The following is a 20,043-nucleotide window of genomic DNA, read 5'->3' as shown; positions in this document are numbered from 1 at the left end:
ATAGGTGGTTATTTTTCACAGTGGAGGAAGGTTTGTAGTGGGCATCCCCAGGAGTCAGTATTTGGATCCATACTCTTTGTGATATATATTAATGACCTACAGTGGTGATTTTAAAATTTGCAGATGATACAAAGATTGGAAATGTTGTCAACTGTGATGAGAATCCTCAAAAGGATTGGTGAATTGGACATTCTAAATTCTCCCTCAATGTACCCGAACAGACGCGAGTGTGGTTACTCGGGGCTTTTCACAGTAACTTGATTGCAGTGTTGAAGTGAGCCTACTTGTGACACTAATAACAATTATTATTATTATATAGACGCATTGGTGGATTGGGGAGACAAGTGACAGATGAAGTTCAATGCAGAGGAATGTGAAGTGATTCATTTGGGCACGAGGAATATGGAGAGAAAGGATAAAGTAAAGGAAGAAATTCTAAAGGAGGTTCAGTAACACAGAGAACTTGTACATAATCCATTGAAGATGGCAGTGCATGTTGGGAGAGCAGTTAATGAAACCTATAGTACCTTGGGCTTTATTAGTAGTGGCATTAGGCCAAGGAGGTCATGTTGAACTTGTATAAGACATTGGTTAGGCCTCACCTGGAGTATTACGTCCAGTTCTCGGCGCCATACTTGAGGAAAGATGTAAAGGCATTGGAGAGAGTACAGAGGAGATTCACAAGAATGATTCCAGGGATAATGAACTGTAGCTATGAGGATAGGTTGGAGAGGTCGGGACTGTTTTCCTAAGAAAAAAGATGGCTGAGAGAACACCTAAGAGGGGTATGGGCAGGATAAATAGTGAGAAATTGTTCCCACTCAAGAGTGTACCAAGAACTAGAGGGCACAGATTCAAAATAATTTGGAAAAGGAGTAAAAGTGAATGGAGGAGAATTATTTTCACTCAGAGGGTGGTTGGAGTCGGGACCAAACTGCATGAGAGGGTGGTGGAGGCAGGTTCAGTTGAGGTATCAAAATGGAATTGGATTGCTATCTGAAAAAGAAAGAATGTACAAGGTTATGGGGATAAGGCAGGGATGTAGGAGTAGGTTGAATGCTCTTTCAGAGAGCTAGTGCACACTTAGTGGCCCAATTGGCCTCCCTCTGTGCAGTAAGATTCTGTCATGATACGTTATTTGATCTCTTTCTGTCAATGCCCAGATTTTGTTTGCACAAGATTGAGGTGTGAAATGAGGTAAAGCCTCTATTATTGATACTATAATGCTCTGTCTGATTGACACTTCTATAAGGTTTAAGAGCAGCAGTTTCTTTCAAAGGATATTTTGGGGATTTGTAAGGTTCATTTCAAGACTTGCCATTGTTAGTATATGGCTCATCATTTCTATAGCGCATATTGAGTGAGTGGGCATGGAGGATGCAGAGGGCATGGAAGGCAATGGAGGGTGCATAAGGTGCAAGGAGGGGGCATAGGTAAAACCTTTTAAACATGCTGTTCATACTATGGTTCATAACTCCTCTGAGGGATCGCGAACCACGTATCCTTTAGAAACAGGCCTGATTCCATTGCAGGAGTAGGCATATCATAGCCCAGTGAAAATTAAATTGACCTAAAAGAGTTATTACAGTCACATAGTGAATATGTGGGAATAAATTGGGAAGTACAAAAGTAATTATGCATAATGTAAATTTAGGAAATGTTATTCCCATTAAACAACATCCTTATAGGCTCAAGCCACTAAAGTTAACACAGGTACAAAAGGAGATTGACAGCATGCTTAAGGATATCATCAAAGTGAGTTGCAGCAATTGGAGCTCACCAATTGTTATGGCACCAAAACCGGTGGTGGCCAAATCAAGAATGCAGGCTTGCTATCCATATCCTTATCCAGTGCCAGCAAATATTGCCAGTGTTGGGAATGGGGGTTGGAATTCTGGAATTGGGTCTTACCCAACATTTTTAAAGGTCTCCAGAGTTGGCCTGACTCTGCAAAAATCAGTCTCTGTGTCTGAAAATGATTGAATTAAACCAACGTTCAGTTCCATTGAGTTTAATTTTTTTAGTATTTCTGCATCTTGCACTAAAGCTTATAAAGAAAGAAATGGATTTTCAAATGTCCTATAGGGTCTGCATAATTGCATTCTTGATTTGCGTGTTGGAACTAAAGAAGTTAACCTGAGCAAACAATGGGGGTGGGGAAAGAGTTTCTGTTCCATTTTTTGTGAAGATATTTAAACAGCTGACTGAAATTGACTGTTAAAAAGACAAACCAGTAAATGACACCAGGAAGTGTCAGACTCTTGGTTCCTTTCTTAAGTGGCTGTTCTTGTTGTGTGAGTCAGAAAGTAGAATTGATGAGCTGTTTGACTATGGAAGGCAGCATAACCAATCTAGACCCTGTGAACTTTCTGGAAATAACTGGATAATGACCAGAAGTGGGAAGCATTTCTTTTTTTCTTGTTCTTCCCGCCCTACGGACAAACATTGTCCACCCTTGGAACACTGAAGCCAGTTACAGCACCCGAACTGGCACCCTGATTGAGGTCAGCTAATTTAGTGCAGACCATTCATTTTTAAAAAAATAGTAGTAGATTTTACAAGTCACTTTTGTGGTGAATATGCCTATGGACTATATCATAGTTGGAAGGTATGCAACCTCCAACCAGCAGGTGGCGGTACAGACACACTATGTGGTCTCTAGACTAAGTGACCTGTGACTTTGATATAAAGGGAAACAAATTTGGTCATCTTCAGAAGAAGATTGATATACAAGTGAATGGTCAGGGCTAGGTGCAAGTTTCAGAGGAGTAGTTAGCAGACTCCATGATAACTTGCTCTGTATCAGATTGCTATTTTACCACACGAGACTTGATAAAAGATTCTGGTTTGGACAAGTCGAAATGTTTGGTGAGTTCCTTCGTGAAGTACAAACGCGACATGGTACCACAAGTGCTGAAGATTTAAAGATAGCAACGGCAGTGATAACGTTAAGCATTTGGCTTGAAGACCGGTCTGGTGAACTGCAGCTGAGGCAACCCAACACATAAGAAATTCTGAAGCTCGGGATGGACGGACTAAGGGCCCCCACCGGCTTCAGATGTCTGGTAAGGAAGGCGAAAACTGGCGGTTGTTCCAACAGCAGTTCGAACTTTATGTTGCGGCCGTGGGCCTACAGGCCCAGCCTGATGAAAGGCAAATCGTGTTGCTGCTAACACTGGCAGGACCACAAGCGCTCTAACTGTACAACTCGTTTGTGTTTGATAATGTAGAGGATCACACGAAATTTGATGAAGTTTTGAAGCACTTTGACAAGCATTCTTTCCCCTAAGAAGAATGAAATGTTTGAGCGCTATACTTAACTTCACGCCAGACTTACCTCTCAGAGGAAAGTAAGAGACTGCTGTGTGCTCTGTTTCACAGACATGGCTCACCCCACTTCACTGGCCATACAACCTGAAGGCTTCTCAATTCAATCAAGCAAAGCGAAGGATGGAGGGGTTTGCCTCCTCATCAACTCCTCCTGCTGCTTGGATGTGGCGATCCTGGTGACCTACTGCTCCCCGGTCCTGGAATACCTGACCGTGAAGTGCCACCCATACTATCTTCCTCGTGATTTCACTTCAGCCATTATCACAGCGGTCTACATCCCAACCCAGGCAGAAGTGAAGAAGGCGTGCACTCAGAGCCTGTGCGGACTAGCTGGCAGATGTGTTCGTGGACATCTTTAACCTGTCCCTACTCTGCTGCGAGGTTCCCACCTGCTTCAAGAAGACCATCATCATACCGGTGCCAAACAAGAACCAGGCAACGTGTTTCAATGTACTACCGTCCGTGGCCCTGACTTCAGTCGTAATGAAGTGCTTCGAGAGGTTGGTCATGAACTGCATCACCTTCAACTCCCAGAATGCCTTGATCCACTGCAATTCCCATACCGACGCAATCAGGCCACAGCAGACGCCATCTCCCTGGCCCTACACTCATCCCCAGAGCATCTCGACAACAAGGACTCCTACATCAGAGTGATTTATTGACTACAGCTCCGCCTTCAACACCATAATCCCAGCCAAGCTCATATCAAAGCTCCAAAACCTAGGACTTGGCTCCTCACTCTGCAACTGCATCCTTGACTTTCTGACTCACAGACCGCAATCAGCAAGAATTAACAACAACACCTCCTCCACAATAGTCCTCAATACCGGGGCCCCACAAGGCTGTGTACGTAGCCCCCTACTATACTCCCTGAACACACATGACTGCATGGCAACATTTAGCCCACCTCCATCTACAAGTTTGCTGACGATAGGACCATAGTGGGCGGATCTCGAATAACAACGAGTCAGAATACAGGAGGGAGATAGAGAACCTAGTGGAATGGTGCAGCGACAACAATCTATCCCTCAATGCCAGCAAAACTAAAGAGCTGGTCATTGACTTCAGGAAGCAAAGTACTGTACACACCCTTGTCAGTATTAATAGGGCCGTGGTGGAGATGGTTAACAGCTTCAAATTCCTAGGGGTACACATTTCCAAAAATCTGTCCTGGTTCACCCACGTCGACGCTACCACCAAGAAGGCACAACAGCGCCTATACTTCCCCAGGAAACTAAGGAAATTTGGCATATCCACATTAACTCTTACCAACTTTTACAGATGCACCATAGAAAGTATCCTATCTGGCTGCATCACAGCCTGTTATGGCAACTGCTCGGCCCAAGACCACAAGAAACTTCAGAGAGTCGTGAACACAGCCCAGTCCATCACACAAGCCTGCCTCTCATTTATTGACTCCATCTACACCACCCGCTGCCTGGGGAAAGTGGGCAGCACAATCAAAGACTCCTCTCACCCGGCTTACTCACTCTTTCAACTTCTTTCATCGGACAGGAGATACAAAAGTGTGAGAACACGCACGAACAGACTCAAAAACAGCTTCTTCCCGCTGTTACCAGACTCCTAAACGACCATCTTATGAACTGACCTGATTAACACTACACCCCTGTCCATGTGGAGTTTGCACATTCTCCCCATGTTTGCGTGGGTTCCGCCCCCACAACCCAAAGATGTGCAAGGTAGGTGGATTGAACACGCTAAATTGCCCCTTAATTGGAAAAAATGAATTGGGTACTCTAAAAAAATTTTTTTTTGAAACACTGCATCCCTGTATGCTTCACCCGATGCCAGTGTTTATGTAGTTACATTGTGTACCCTAAGTTGCCCTATTATGTATTTTCTTTTATTTTCTTTTATTTTCATGTACTTAATGATCTGTTGAGCTGATTGCAGAATAATACTTTTCACTGTACCTCGGTACAAGTGACAATAAACAAACAAACAAACAAGCTGTATGTGTAGTAATCTGTAGATCTGTGTATATACACAATGGGTCAATGTAGATGCAATACAACTGAGCAATTACTAGAGGGAGCACGGGGGAGGCATAAATACAGACAAACAGGAAGTCAGGGGACTCTTCACAGGAATGGCAGCTGGTGAGCAGGACACAGACAGGCAGCTCAGATGTAACATAGTGTAAGAGCTGGAGAGAGAATGAACTCAAAATAAAGCATCTACTTCAACTGTAAGAATACGAACTTTATTCAGACACCAGGAATAACACATGGTACCAGGAGCCTTCAGAACACTTACTATAAGATTACACAAGATGCAGACAAAGAAAGATCAAAATGACAAGAAAACCCGTACCGGACATTCGACGTGGGAAGACTTCGCTGATTTAATGGAATTTGTTGGCATTCCACCGTAGCTGAACACAATCGGTAATTTAAGTCATAGCTGGAAACGTTTTAAACAAATGTTCGACATATATACCATAGCTTATGATTTGAAAGCAGCCACAGAAGAAATGAAAATAGCGCTGCTACTCGCAACAGCGGGATATGAAGCTAGAGAAATCTATAATTGCTTTAAATACTTGAAAGGTGAAGACAACACCAAATTAGAAGTAATACTGAACAAATTTGAAGAGTACTGTAACACCAGTAACAATGCTGCTTTAAGAAATTCAATGCGTGGAGACCAAAATGCACAGGGGATGAGTGATTCAAAACTCAACCAATCATTACCAGAACGGAAAAGTTTAACGCTGGAAATCGCGAGTGATAAATGCAGATTGCAAGAAAAAGATAACTTTAAGTGCTTACCTAGAAAAAACATCCATAAAGTTCTATTTCACGGGTCTGAAGAAGTTAAAATGGCGTCTGAGCACATTTTAAACTGCCCGGGGAACAAAAGACACAAATCTGGGTCTGCGCATGCGCAGGAAACCGCAGCCGCGCATGCGCAGTTGGAATCAGCCATTTTGCATGAAGACCGTTCTGCGCATGCGCAGTTTAAAAAAGACGTTTTGGGCGCAGATCGATCTGCACATGTGCAAGCCGCACATGCGGAGTCAGCAGAACATCGAACACCATTCGCCGATCGATCTGCGCATTCCCAAGTTGCGCATGCGCAGTTGAAAGAATAGACCGCACCGTTCGAAGATGAAGAAAAAGCGCACAGTGAAGGAAAATCGATTTTCACATGCGTAATCGATTGGTACGCATGACGTCACGAGCGTCATGACATCATCAGACGCAGATCACACCTGCTTAACGGGGAAATGATCGAAAATCACAAACAAGACTTTTAAAGGGACAAAACCACCAAGTTCAACCTCAAAAGGCACAACATTGCCCAAACTTCTACCAGCAGTTGAAAATAACTTTCGCAGCACCCTGAAACAAGCAGTTTGCACCACCCAAAGTGAAGAGCGCAATGACAAATCCAAAATCAAAGAAGATAATTTGTTCATTGAACAATATTACTGAGACATGGCTGAGTTATTCGGATATGCTGATCACAGCATCAGCAACACAGTTGCAAAGCTCAACACGACTCTACTCATGGTAAATGAATCCAATACCATGATGCAATAGCAGATCGTCGATACATTGGATGACAGCAACCTGTCACATATCCAAGTTGAAAACAATGCCACACAGAGAGTACTGACCGACTCCATTGAGATAGCACAGATCGACTCCACAGAGAGAACACTGCACGACTCCACACAGAGAGCAATGAAAGACTCCGCAAAGAGAGCGACACAAGCCTCCACTGAGAGCTCGTTGACAGACTCCAAAATGGAAGCAATTAAAGACTCCATAGCGAACGCCATCCATGAACAAGACTATGAAGGTCTACCCACCGCATCTGAGCAACCAGAAGCAGATTATGAAAGTCTACCAAGCTCACATAATCAACAAAAAGACAATGTAAGTCTACCCACTGTATGTGAAAACCGTGACATACAGGATGTGCAGGATCACAGCGAGACTGACAGATCTCAACTCGTCTGTACAGAAGCACTCAACAATCAAAGTAGGGCTACTAGATAGGGTGCTTCTTTGGAGGGTCAGTGAAGACTCGATGGGCCAAATGGCCTCCTTCTGCACTGTAGGGATTCTATTCTGTGAAGCTGGATGAAAAGGCACAGTACGCACATGGCGTATTCCATTCTTTTGCATAAACTCTTGGAACAACTCTGGTAAATAGTAATAATAACCTTTTATTGTCACAAGTATGAAGTTCCTGTTCGGGTAAGCTGGTACGGGAATTGAACCCGGCTGCTGGCCTTGCTCTCCATCACAAACCAGCTGTTTAGTTGTACCATTATTAGAATTTTTGTTTTTATAAATTTAGAGTAGCCAATTATTTTTTTTTCCACTTCAGGGGCAATTTAGCGTGGCCAATCCATCTGACCTGCACTTCTTTAGGTTGTGGGGGTGAAACCCACGCAGACACTGGGAGAATGTGCAAACTCCACACGGATAGTGACCCAGGATGCCGCAGTCCTCAGCGCCGCAGTCCCAGTGCTGACCACTGCGCTACGTGCTGCCTATCCATTTTCAGAAATGAGACAATCCGATTACCCATGAGTCGCAAAGACTTGCCGTATCTGTTCTATGGTACTGGGAGCTGTAATGTTGCTCATGATGTATACTTCTAACCACTTAGAATGTGCATCCACAATTACTAAAAACATGTGACTCATGGAAGGACCTGCAAAATCTACATAAATTCTCAACCAAGGATGTAATGGTACTAGTGGTGCCATCTTCTGGTTCGATTGACATGCAGAACAGGATTTCACTTGTTTTCCAGATCCTGGTCCATATTAGGCCATCAACCATACGACCTGGCTGGACTCTTCATTTGAGAGGCATGTGGATGAGCCTCATGAACTTCATCCATTACTTGCAAATGACCAAGGGGTGGAACAACCACTCACAATCCCCACAGTATTCAGCCACCCAGCACACTTAACTCGTCTTTGCGCCTCACAAAATGCTTCAATCCACCATCTTCTATGACAGATTGCCATCTTTGCATCAGAAATCTTTTAACTTGTGACAGTATAGGATAAGTCTGTCCACTGTTTAATTTGTTCATCAGTCACTGGAGATTGGGCAAGTCTCCCTCACAAGAAAATTTTCTCGGGAGGACGCAATGGCCGGAATTCTCCAGTCGTCGGGATTCTCTTTTCCCCCTGGCAGCTCACCGCTGCCTGTGGATTTTGCAGAGGCATGAGATGGCTTCAATGGGAAATCCCATTGACAAGTGGCGGGAGGGGAAAATTCTACCGCCAACGAATGGCGTGCCACTGAATAACTCGCGGATGTGGGACAGGAGAATCCGATAATGGGAGAGATGACTAATCGCATCCAGGTTGGCATTGTCCTTTCTTTCCCTGTACACTGTGCTGATACACTGACAATGTAAGTGCCCAACGCTGTATTCTTGCTGAGACCATGGGAGGAATACATTTTGACTCACTGAAAAGGCACATCTATGGCTTGTAGTTGGTAAACATGGTGAACAAACATCCATAGAGATACAATGGAACCTTTTAACCACAAAAGTGATAGTTAGACCTTTTTTGTCTAACTGTGAATACCCCTTTTCAGCCTTTGTAAGTGTTCTAGATGCAAAACTAATGGGTTTTTCAGACAAGCTCTCCACTACATGAGAAAGTACCGCCCCCACACTGTAGTGCAAGGCATCACATGACAGAATAAGTTCCCTATCTGAATCGAAATAGACTACAGATTTTTTTTGATTGCAGCAGTGCTTTCACAACTTTAAAATCATTCTTCTATGCAGACTCCCACTTCCATTTTGTTTCTTTGTGCAGAAGTAGGTACAGTGGCGCGAACACTGTAGACAGGTCTCGGGTCTAGCAAAATCTTTCCATAATAGTTTATCAAACTTACAAATGATCTGAGCTTGGCCACATTACTGGATTCTGGAGCTCCCTTAATCGCTCAAACTTTTCCTTCATCAGGAGATAAGCCAAGACTGAGGTCTGCAGTGATTCTGTGGCCTAGACACTCTATGCTCGGTACCTGAAAAATGCACTTGCTCCACTTCAGATGCAGTCCCGCCTGCTAAAAACCTGTTTGAAACTTGACCCAGGTAGTTGAGATGCTCCTCCTCAGTCTTGCGTGAAATTAAAATGTAATCTAACTAGACTGCAAAATGAGGAATTCCTTGTAGCAGGTTGTCCATTGTCCTTTGGAAGATCGCCGGACTGGAGGATACACCAAAAAACAAACTGTTATACTTGAACAACCCTTCATGCGCGTTGATGGTCACGTACTCCTTTGAATCTTTCTCCAGCAAGAGTTGTTGATAGGCCTGGTTCATGTCCAGTTTTGAAAACATCTTTCCTCCTGCAAGTGTTGAAAACAGAGCGTCTACCCCTGCAACGGGTAAGTGTCCAACTCGGAAACCTGAATAACGGTAAGTTTGTAATCCTAACATAGAACATTACAGCGCGGTACAGGCCCTTCAGCCCTCGATGTTGCGCCGACCTGTGAAACCACTCTAAAGCCCATCTACACTATTCCCTTATCATCCATATGTTTATCCAATGACCATTTAAAAGGCAGCACGGTAGCATTGTGGATAGCACAATCGCTTCACAGCTCCAGAGTCCCAGGTTCGATTCCGGCTTGGGTCACTGTCTGTGCGGAGTCTGCACATCCTCCCCGTGTGTGCGTGGGTTTCCTCCGGGTGCTCCGGTTTCCTCCCACAGTCCAAAGATGTGCAGGTTAGGTGGATTGGCAATGATAAATTGCCCTTAGAGTCCAAAATTGCCCTTAGTGTTGGGTGGGGTTACTGGGTTATGGGGTTATGGGGATAGGGTGAAGTTGTTGACCTTGGGTAGGGTGCTCGTTCCAAGAGCCGGTGCAGACTCGATGGGCTGAATGGCCTCCTTCTGCACTGTAAATTCTATGATTCTATGAAATGCCCTTAATGTTGGCGAGTCCACTACTATTGCAGGCAGGTTATTCCACGCCCTTACTACTCTCTGAGTAAAGAACCTACCTCTGACATCTGTCCTATATCTATCCACTCAATTTCAAGCTATGCCCCCTCATGCTAGACATCACCTTCCGAGAAAAAAGGCTCTCACTGTTCACCCTATCTAATCCTCTGATCATCTTGTATGCCTCAATTAAGTCACCTCTTAACCTTCTTCTCTCTAATGAAAACAGCCTTAAGTCCCTCAGCCTTTCCTCATAAGATCTTCCCTCCATACCAGGCAACATCCTGGTAAATTTACTCTGCACCCTTTCCAATGCTTCCACATCCTTCCTATAATGCGGCGACCAGAACTGCACGCAATACTCCAAATGCGGCCGCACCAGAGTTTTGTACAGCTGCAACATGACCTCATGGCTCCGAAACTCAATCCCTCTGCCAATAAAAGTTAACACTCTGTATGCCTTCTTAACAACCTTATCAACCTGGGTGGCAACTTTCAGGGATCTATGTACATGGACACCGAGTTCTCTCTGCTCATCCACACTACCAAGAATCTTACCATTAACCCAGTACTCTGTCTTCCTGTTATTCCTTCCAAAATGAATCACCTCACACTTTTCTGCATTAAACTCCATTTGCCACCTCTCAGCCCAGCTCTGCGGGTTATCTATGTCCCTCTGTAACCTCCTTCCGCACTGTCCACAACTCCACCAACTTTAGTGTCGTCTGCAAATGTTCTCACCCATCCTTCTACGCCCTCCTCCAGGTCATTGAGAAAAATGACAAACAGCAGTGGCCCCAAAACAGATCCTTGTGGTACACCACTAGTAACTGAACTCCAGGCTGAACATTTGCCATCAACCACCACCCTCTGTCTTCTTACAGCGAGCCAATTTCTAATCCAAACTGCTAAATCACCCTGAATCCCATGCCTCCGTATTTTCTGCAATAGCCTACCGTGGGGAACCTTATCGAACGCTTTACTGAAATCCATATACACCACATCAACTGCTTTACCCTCGTCCACCTGTTTGGTCACCTTCTCAAAGAACTCAATAAGGTTTGTGAGGCACGACCTACCCTTCACAAAACCGTGTTGACTATCCCTAATCAAATAATTCCTTTCTAGATGATTATAAATCCTATCTCTTATAAATCTTTCCAAGACTTTGCCCACAACAGAAGTAAGGCTCACTGGTCTATAGATACCGGGGTTGTCTCTACTCCCCTTCTTGAACAAGGGGACAACATTTGCTATACTCCAGTCTTCTGCCACTATTCCTATAGACAATGAGGACATAAAGATCAAAGCCAAAGGCTCAGCAATCTCCTCCCTAGCTTCTCAGATAATCCACGATAAATCCCATCCGGCCCAGGGGACTTAGCTATTTTCACAATTTCCAGAATTGGTAACACCTCCTCCTTATGAGCCTCAAGCCCTACTAGTCTAGTAGTCTGTAACTCAGTATTCTCCTTGACAACATTGTCTTTTTCCTGCGTGAATACTAGCAAAAAATATTAATTTAGCACCTCTCCTATCTCCTCGGACTCCACGCACAACTTCCCACTACTGTCCTTGACTGGCCCTACTCTTACTCTAGTCATTCTTTTATTCCTGACACACCTATAGAAAGCTTTAGGGTTATCCTTGATCCTACCAGCCAAAGACTTCTCATGACCCCTCCTGGCTCTTCTTAGCTCTCTCTTTTGGTCCTTCCTAGCTAACTTGTAACTCTCGAGCGCCCTAACTGAACTTTCACGTCTCATCTTTATATGAGCCTCCTTCTTCGTCTTGACAAGTGATTCAACTACTTTAGTAAACCACGGTTCCCTCGTTCGACCACTTCTTCCCTGCCTGACAGGTACATACTTATCAAGGACACACAGTAGCTGTTCCTTGAACGAACTCCACATTTCAATTGTGCCCATCCCCTGCAGTTTCCTTCCCCATCCTATGCATCCTAAGTCTTGCCTCATTGCATTATAATTGCCTTTCCCCCAGCTATAACTTGCCCTGTGGTATATACCTATCCCTTTCCATCGCTAAAGTAAACGTAACTGAATTATGGTCACTATCACCAAAGTGCTTACCTACCTCCAAATCTAACACCTGTCCTGGTTCATTACCCAGTACCAAATCCAATGTGGCCTCGCCTCTTGTTGGCCCATCTACATACTGTGTCAGGAAACCCTCCTGCACATATTGGACAAAAACGGACCCATCTAAAGTACTCGAACTATAGCGTTTCCAGTCAATATTTGGAAAGTTAAAGTCCCCATAACAACTACCCTGTTACTTTCGCTCCTATCCAGAATCATCTTTGCAATCCTTTCCTCTACATCTCTGGAACTTTTTGGAGGCCTTTGGAAAACTCCCAACAGGGAGACCTCTCCTTTCCTGTTTCTAACCTCAGCCTATACTACCTCAGTAGACGAGTCCTCATCAAACGTCCTTTCTGCCACCGTAATACTGTCCTTGACTAACAATGCCACCCCCCCCCCCCCCCCCCCTCTTTTAACACCTTCCCTGAGTTTACTGAAAGGCAGCAGGGTAGCATGGTGGTTAGCATAAATGCTTCACAGCTCCAGGGTCCCAGGTTCGATTCCCAGCTGGGTCACTGTCTGTGTGGAGTCTGCACGTCCTCCCCCTGTGTGCGTGGGTTTCCTCCGGGTGCTCCGGTTTCCTCCCACAGTCCAAAGATGTGCGGGTTAGGTGGATTGGCCATGCTAAATTGCCCGTAGTGTCCTAATAAAAGTAAGGTTAAGGGGGGGTTGTTGGGTTACGGGTATAGGGTGGATACGTGGGTTTGAGTAGGGTGATCATGGCTCGGCACAACATTGAGGGCCGTAGGGCCTGTTCTGTGCTGTACTGTTCTATGTTCTATGTTCTATCTAAACCCAGGAATCTGCAACAAATACTACTGTCCCTGCTCTAGCCATGTCTCCGAAATGGCCACAACATCGAAGTCCCAGGTACCAACCCATGCTGCAAGTTCACCCACCTTATTCCGGATGCTCCTGGCGATGAAGTAGACACACCTTCCTGCCTGCCGGTACACTCCTGCAACTTTAAACCTTACTCATGACCTCACCACTCTCAACCTCCTGTATACTGGAACTACAATTCAGGTTCCCAACCCCCTGCTGAATTAGTTTAAACCCACCCGAAGAGCATTAGCAAATTTCCCCCCTAGGATATTGGTACCCCTCTGGTCCAGGTGTAGACCATCCCATTTGTAGAGATCCCACCTACCCCAGAATGAGCCCCAATTATCCAGGTATCTGAAACCATCCCTCCTGCACCATTCCTGTAGCCACGTGTTCAACTGCTCTCTCTCCCTATTCCTCGTCTCACTAGCACGTGGCACGGGTAACAACCCAGAGATAATAACTCTGTTTGTTCTAGCTTTAAATTTCCACCCTAGCTCCCTGTATTCCTGCCTTACATCCCTATCCCTTTTCCTACCTATGTCGTTGGTGCCTATGTGGACCACGACTTGAGGCTGCTCCCCCTCCCCCTTAAGGATCCTGAAAACACGATCCGAGACATCACGGACCCTGGCACCTGGGAGGCAACACACCAACCGCGAGTCTCTCTCTTTCCCACAGAATCTCCTATCTATCCCCTAACTATGGAGTCTCCAATGACAAATGCTCTACTCCTCTCCCCCCTTCCCTTCTGAGCAACAGGGACAGACTCTGTGCCAGAGACCTGTACCCCATGGCTTACCCCTGGCAAGTCCCGCCCCCCCACCAGAATCCACACGGTACACTTGTTACTAAGGGGAACGACCACAGGGGATCCCTGTACTGACTGCTTCCTCCCAACCCCTCTCACCGTCACCCATCTATCTTCATTATTCGGAGTAACTACATCCCTGAAGCTTCTATCTATGACCACCTCTGCCTCCCGAATGATCCGAAGTTCATCCAACTCCAGCTCCAGTTCCCTAACACGGTTTCTGAGGAGCTGGAGATGGGTGCACTTCCCACAGGTGAAATCAGCAGGGACACTGACGGCGTCCCTCACCTCAAACATTCTGCAGGAGGAACATTGCACTGCCTTCCCTGCCATCCCCGCTAGATAAAACAAGAAAAAGAAAAGAAGAGCTTACCTGATATTCACTCAACCCCTTAGGTTAGAGGAGGTGGAATGATGGGGGACACTACAAGTGTAGTGTCTCGGGTTTAGCAACCGCCCAACTTATATACAGGTACGACACACCTTCCCAGAAATCCCCACGGCCGACCTCCGGTTTCCTGCTGCTCTGAAACAAAAAAAAACTAATCCGAAAATAAAGTTAGTTAAAAAACAAAGGCCGCTTCTCCTGAAAGGTAAGTTTTTAAAGCGAGAAACTTACCTTCCCGACAGACCCCTGGTTACTGCTCTCGCTGCTACCGCTGAACAACTGAAGCCGCTTCTCCTGAAAGGTAAGTTTTTAAAGCGGGAAACTTACCTTCCCGACAGACCCCTGGTTACTGCTCTCGCTGCTACCGCTGAACAACTGAAAGCCGCTTCTCCTGAAAGGTAAGTTTTTAAAGCAGGAAACTTACCTTCCCGACAGACCCTTGGTTACTGCTCTCGCTGCTGCTGCTGAACAATTGAAGGCCACTTCTCCTGAAAGGTAAGTTTTTAAAGCGGGAAACTTACCTTCCCGACAGATCCCTGGTTACTGCTCTCGCTGCTACCGCTGAACAACTGAAAGCCGCTTCTCCTGAAAGGTAAGTTTTTAAAGCAGGAAACTTACCTTCCCGACAGACCCTTGGTTACTGCTCTCGCTGCTGCTGCTGAACAATTGAAGGCCACTTCTCCTGAAAGGTAAGTTTTTAAAGCGGGAAACTTACCTTCCCGACAGATCCCTGGTTACTGCTCTCGCTGCTACCGCTGAACAACATATGCACACAGTTATCATCACTTTTAAGAACAGGAACTATTGGAGCTTCCCAACATGCAAACTGAATGAGCTCAATGATTCCCAGCCTTTGCAGCCACTCCAGCTCCTCCTTCACTTTTCCTTTCATGGCATAGGGCACTGTTCTCAGTTTGAAAAAAAGAGGTGTAGCCTGAGGATCTATGAACAATTTAACTGTCGTGCTCTGCAATGTACCCTGTTCGTCTTTGAAAACCTCAGGATATTTCTGAATGATATCCTCTGTCACTTTTGTGTGCTTTATCTCACCCCAGTTCAACTGAATTTGCCTCAGCCAGTCATGCCCTAGTAGACTAGGCCCATGTCCTTTTACTACCAGGAGGCATGCTCTTGCTTCTTGACTGTTATATGCAATGTCTACCTCTAAAACTCCAAGCAATGGGATTGTCTCACCGGTGTACGTCCGAAGATTGATTCCTGCCTGTGTATGGACTGGTGCCTGCTTAAGCCCCAAATCTTCCTGAAGACCTCCTCACTGATTACTGATGCAGAGACTCCTGTGTTCACCTTCATCTTGATTTTCTATCCATCGACCCACACTGTAGCATGAATAGGCTTCGCACGCTCCTCAGACATGTCATAATAGTGCTTCTCTGCCTCGTCTGAGCTTTCCAAGTGATGCACCACCCACTGAGGCTTCCTTGCATTTGAAGTGCCCTGCTCAGCCTTCAATTTTCTCTCAGCACCCCAGCACTTCTTCATTAGATGCCCTTTCTTGTTGCACTGGTGACAAACAGTGTCCATAACTTACAATGATTCACTAAGTGTGATCCTCCACACCTAAACCACTCCACTGTCTTCACCTTTTTCCATGCAGCTTCTTTTTCTACTACAGGCAGTGCACCTGCCCGTGTGCTGCCAATGGCCCTTTGAATATCTTTACCATTATTGGCAGCCGTTTCCATGAGAACTGTCTAGAGCCTTCTTAAAGGTAAGTGTGGCTTCTCCCAGCAAACGCCACTGAATGCTGACCTCGTTAATGCCACAAACTAATCTATCCCAAAGCATGTTTTCCAACTTGCAATGTTCGGAGGGCTGGCGCAATTCAACAACAAAGTTAGCTACAGACTGTCCTGTCATCCGAAAATTACTATGTCATTTAAAATGTTGCACAATTACTGAGGACTGAGGATTGTGGTGATTATGAATGAGTGTAATTAAATCTGCAGATGAAATGTCCTCCTGGTTTCCATGGTGTGGCCAAATTTCTCACCAGTTTATTGCACCGCACACATTCAGAAGAATTGTGATCTTATTTGCAAGAAAAAAGTTCCAACCTTTCGATATATTCAGTCCAGCTCTCATTCTCTTCCACAAACTCATTGATAGACCCAAACATAGCCATGGAGCTGTTAACTTGTCTTCTTTCGGTAAACTTAGCAACATTTTTTGTTGAAGGTGCTGAAACTCGATTTTTTTTATTCTTGTCACCAAAAATATGTGGTATTCGAAATTATGTTGTGAAAGTTGATCTTTTTTAATATATAAAAATAACAAAGTTTAAATACAGTATAGCCTCAGAAATGGGAGCAACTAGCTAAACATTGAAATAACAACAACTGAACAGGGGCAGCAGGGTAGCATGGTGGTTAGCATAAATGCTTCACAGCTCCAGGGTCCCAGGTTCGATTCCCGGCTGGGTCACTGTCTGTGTGGAGTCTGCACGTCCTCCCCCTGTGTGCGTGGGTTTCCTCCGGGTGCTCCGGTTTCCTCCCACAGTCCAAAGATGTGCGGGTTAGGTGGATTGGCCATGCTAAATTGCCCGTAGTGTCCTAATAAAAGTAAGGTTAAGGGGGGGTTGTTGGGTTACGGTATAGGGTGGATACGTAGGTTTGAGTAGGGTGATCATGGCTCGGCACAACATTGAGGGCCGAAGGGCCTGTTCTGTGCTGTACTGTTCTATGTTCTATGTTCTATGAACAGAATTAGAACTAACAGCAGTTAAATACAAATATACACAGGTAACAACAACTAATGATGTCAGCAATGGATGTAAATAAGAAGATGCATAATAATAACATTCTAACAGTAATCAAGGCATGTAAAATTCTTTGTAATCGTATTAACAACAGGCATATTTAACTCGAGCAAATCCTAGGAATTTTTAGCAATTAGATTAATTTTTCAATAATGAACAAAATAGAACAGCAGGAAATCTATATACTTCAGTACCCTAGCTATTCTATTGGACAACACTGCAGTTAGTGCAAAGAAAACTATGTCAACAAGCTAACAAGAGCTTTCAGACTTCTTAACCTAAGGAACTTGTGCATTTTAAATGCAGACTTAAGTTCCTTCTGCTAAATCCAGCAATACACCTCGCCACAACTTTGCTGTAATATTTCATTCACGTAATATCTTCCAATTCCTGAACAGATTTTCCTTGATTTTCTCAATAAATTTGCCAATTTGTGTTGTGGTAAAGCCATAATCTTTCATTTTGTTGTTGCTGTGGTGCTCCAAACCGTTTGGAAACTGGGTCTACAATATCTTAAGCTTATTTCATATTAGGCCCCTGCTGTCAAAGGGACATTCGTAATAGATCTAAAGCTAGGCCCCAGTGATTAAATGGACAGCTGCTTGAATTAATTTTGTTTTAAAAAAAAAGAAGAAATTTCAGGACTGGGATACTCCGAGTGGTCCAGGCCCGCGATCAGGGGCTTCCAATCGGCGGGCGGCCCGCTGTAAGGTCCCCGACATGTTGCATGCACGGACCCACGCCGGTCGTGCAGGGCCGGCTATCGGCACCGGAGCAGCGCGCAGCACTCCGGCGCCATGCTAGCCCCCTGAACACCGGTGAATTGCTGGGCCAGGAGGCCCATTGACGCCGGCGTGCACCACTCCGGTGTTTACGCTGGCGTCAACACTTGAGCCCAGATCTCTCATTGTTTTCAAATTTATGACCTGATAGAATTTAAGAAATATGAATTAGGAGTAGCTGTAGGCCCCTCGAGCCTGCTCTGCCATTCAATAAGATCATGGCTGATTTTGTTATAACCTCAATTCCACATCCCACCTATCCCTGATAACTTTTCACCCCCTTGCTTATCAAGAATCTATCCAGCTTTGCCTTAAAAATATTCAAACACTCTGCTTCCAATGTCTTTTGAGGAAGAGAGTTCCAATGACTCACTATCCTCAAGAGAGAAAAAGTTCTCCTCATCTCTGTGATGAATCAGATTTTGACACATATTTCAGCAGTTTCACAAAATACAAAAATCCACACCACACAAACCTGTCATGAGAGCCCAGCCATTTTTACATATACAGCTGTCCATAGCTGGAAATATTTGTTTTTCCTGTGTATGTTGTCAACGTATGTGTTTTAAAGGCCTTTTGAGGAAATGAGTTAATATGCACAATGACACATTTAATAAGTTGGGGAGTTCAACTGCAATATATTTTTGTAAATATAAATTTAGAGTACTCAATTCATTTTTTCCAATTAAGGGGCAATTTAGCGTGGCCAATCTACCTAACCTGCACATTTTTTGGGTTGCGAAACCTACGCAAACACGGGGAGAATGTGCAAACTCCACACGGATAGTGACCCAGAGCCAGGATCGAATCTGGGACCTCGGTGCCGTGAGGCAGCAGGGCTAACCCACTGCGCCACCGTGCTGCCCTTCAACTGCAATATTAAAGGTTATTGCAAATATTGTTCTGGTATTTCCCTTCAGTGGGAGGTTAAAATTTCCTGCCACTATATCTGAAGATTTTTTCTAAATACCATTCATTATTGTTAGTTGAGTTGAATGTTCTAAACTGGAATTTTAGATGTGCCTTCTGGTTTTAAAACTTAGTTTTTCTGCAGTTTATATCCTTATCCACACATCGATCTTTAAAAATAAATTTAAACCAACCTCTCCCAACATAGAATCCCACTCAAATCTATTTGCACCTGTTGAAGTTGAATGCAAGTTGTTTTGCACATGTACTTTCTGATAGTTAAAAACAACAGTTATTCTTCTGTTTCTCCAATTGAAGAAATACATACAGGAAGCTCGGAATCTTGGAACGGGCATGCGTCAGCCTAAGTTATCCAACCTGTCTCCATCAGTTATTGCACATACCAACTGGAAATTTGTTGAGGGCCTGTTGAAGGAATGTCGCAATAAGGTAATTTTGTTCCATGTAGTTTTTCTCCCTTTACTTCCTGAAAACACTGACTGTGGCTGTGGTATTGTGCCACATCTATTAGCAGTCTTTTGAGAGCCACTTTGTATGCCTGTCTCTATTTTGATTGTTATATTAGTTGACCTCTGTGGTTACTCCAGCCAAGCTCAATCCTGTCTTAAAAATGCAGGCATCTTTAAGCTGCAGCCACTGGAAACAGGAAAGAAAATGTGGCTGGATTTTTTTGTATCCTTCCCCTTCCTCAGTCCAGAAGCATTCTGGCCAATTATTTCAGAAACTCACTGTTTACCTTGATGAAATCAGCTAACTAAGAACGGGTCAGAGACCAAGCCTGGTTTGCATAATTTTATACTTTACTAGCATCTGCTTATAAAGCAAATGAGAAGTTCTCTTTTTTTTTCTAAAAGGTGGCCAGTATTATAATTCTAAGGCATTGTTTATTTTTGGATGTGCTTATGAATCTCAAAATTTCTCTTTCACAGACTAAGCGCATGTTGGTAGAGAAAATGGGACGAGAAGCAGTGGAACTGGGTCACGGTGAAGTGACTATCACAGGTGTGGAAGAGAATACATTGATTGCCAGTCTCTGTGATTTGTTAGAAAGAATATGGAGTCATGGCCTACAAGTCAAACAGGTAAGTAACCGAGGCACATCTTAGGGATTTATAGAATCATTAAGTGATTA

General features: G+C 44.5%; 1 protein-coding gene across 1 annotated transcript in view; it reads left to right on the top strand.

Annotated features, from left to right (window-relative positions):
* The window catches only part of LOC119971886 (DENN domain-containing protein 5A-like), a 387,311-nt gene that overhangs the window by 263,197 nt on the left and 104,071 nt on the right, over positions 1 to 20,043 (top strand). The window contains 2 exon segments of the mRNA XM_038808165.1: positions 19,209 to 19,340; positions 19,841 to 19,993. Of these exon segments, the coding sequence (XP_038664093.1) occupies positions 19,209 to 19,340; positions 19,841 to 19,993 (285 nt within the window).

This window comes from Scyliorhinus canicula, chromosome 9 (assembly GCF_902713615.1).
Source record: "Scyliorhinus canicula chromosome 9, sScyCan1.1, whole genome shotgun sequence".
Classification (NCBI taxonomy): Eukaryota; Metazoa; Chordata; class Chondrichthyes; order Carcharhiniformes; family Scyliorhinidae; genus Scyliorhinus; species Scyliorhinus canicula.
Note: the sequence above shows the minus strand (reverse complement) of the source record. Positions and strands in the feature narration are given on the sequence as shown.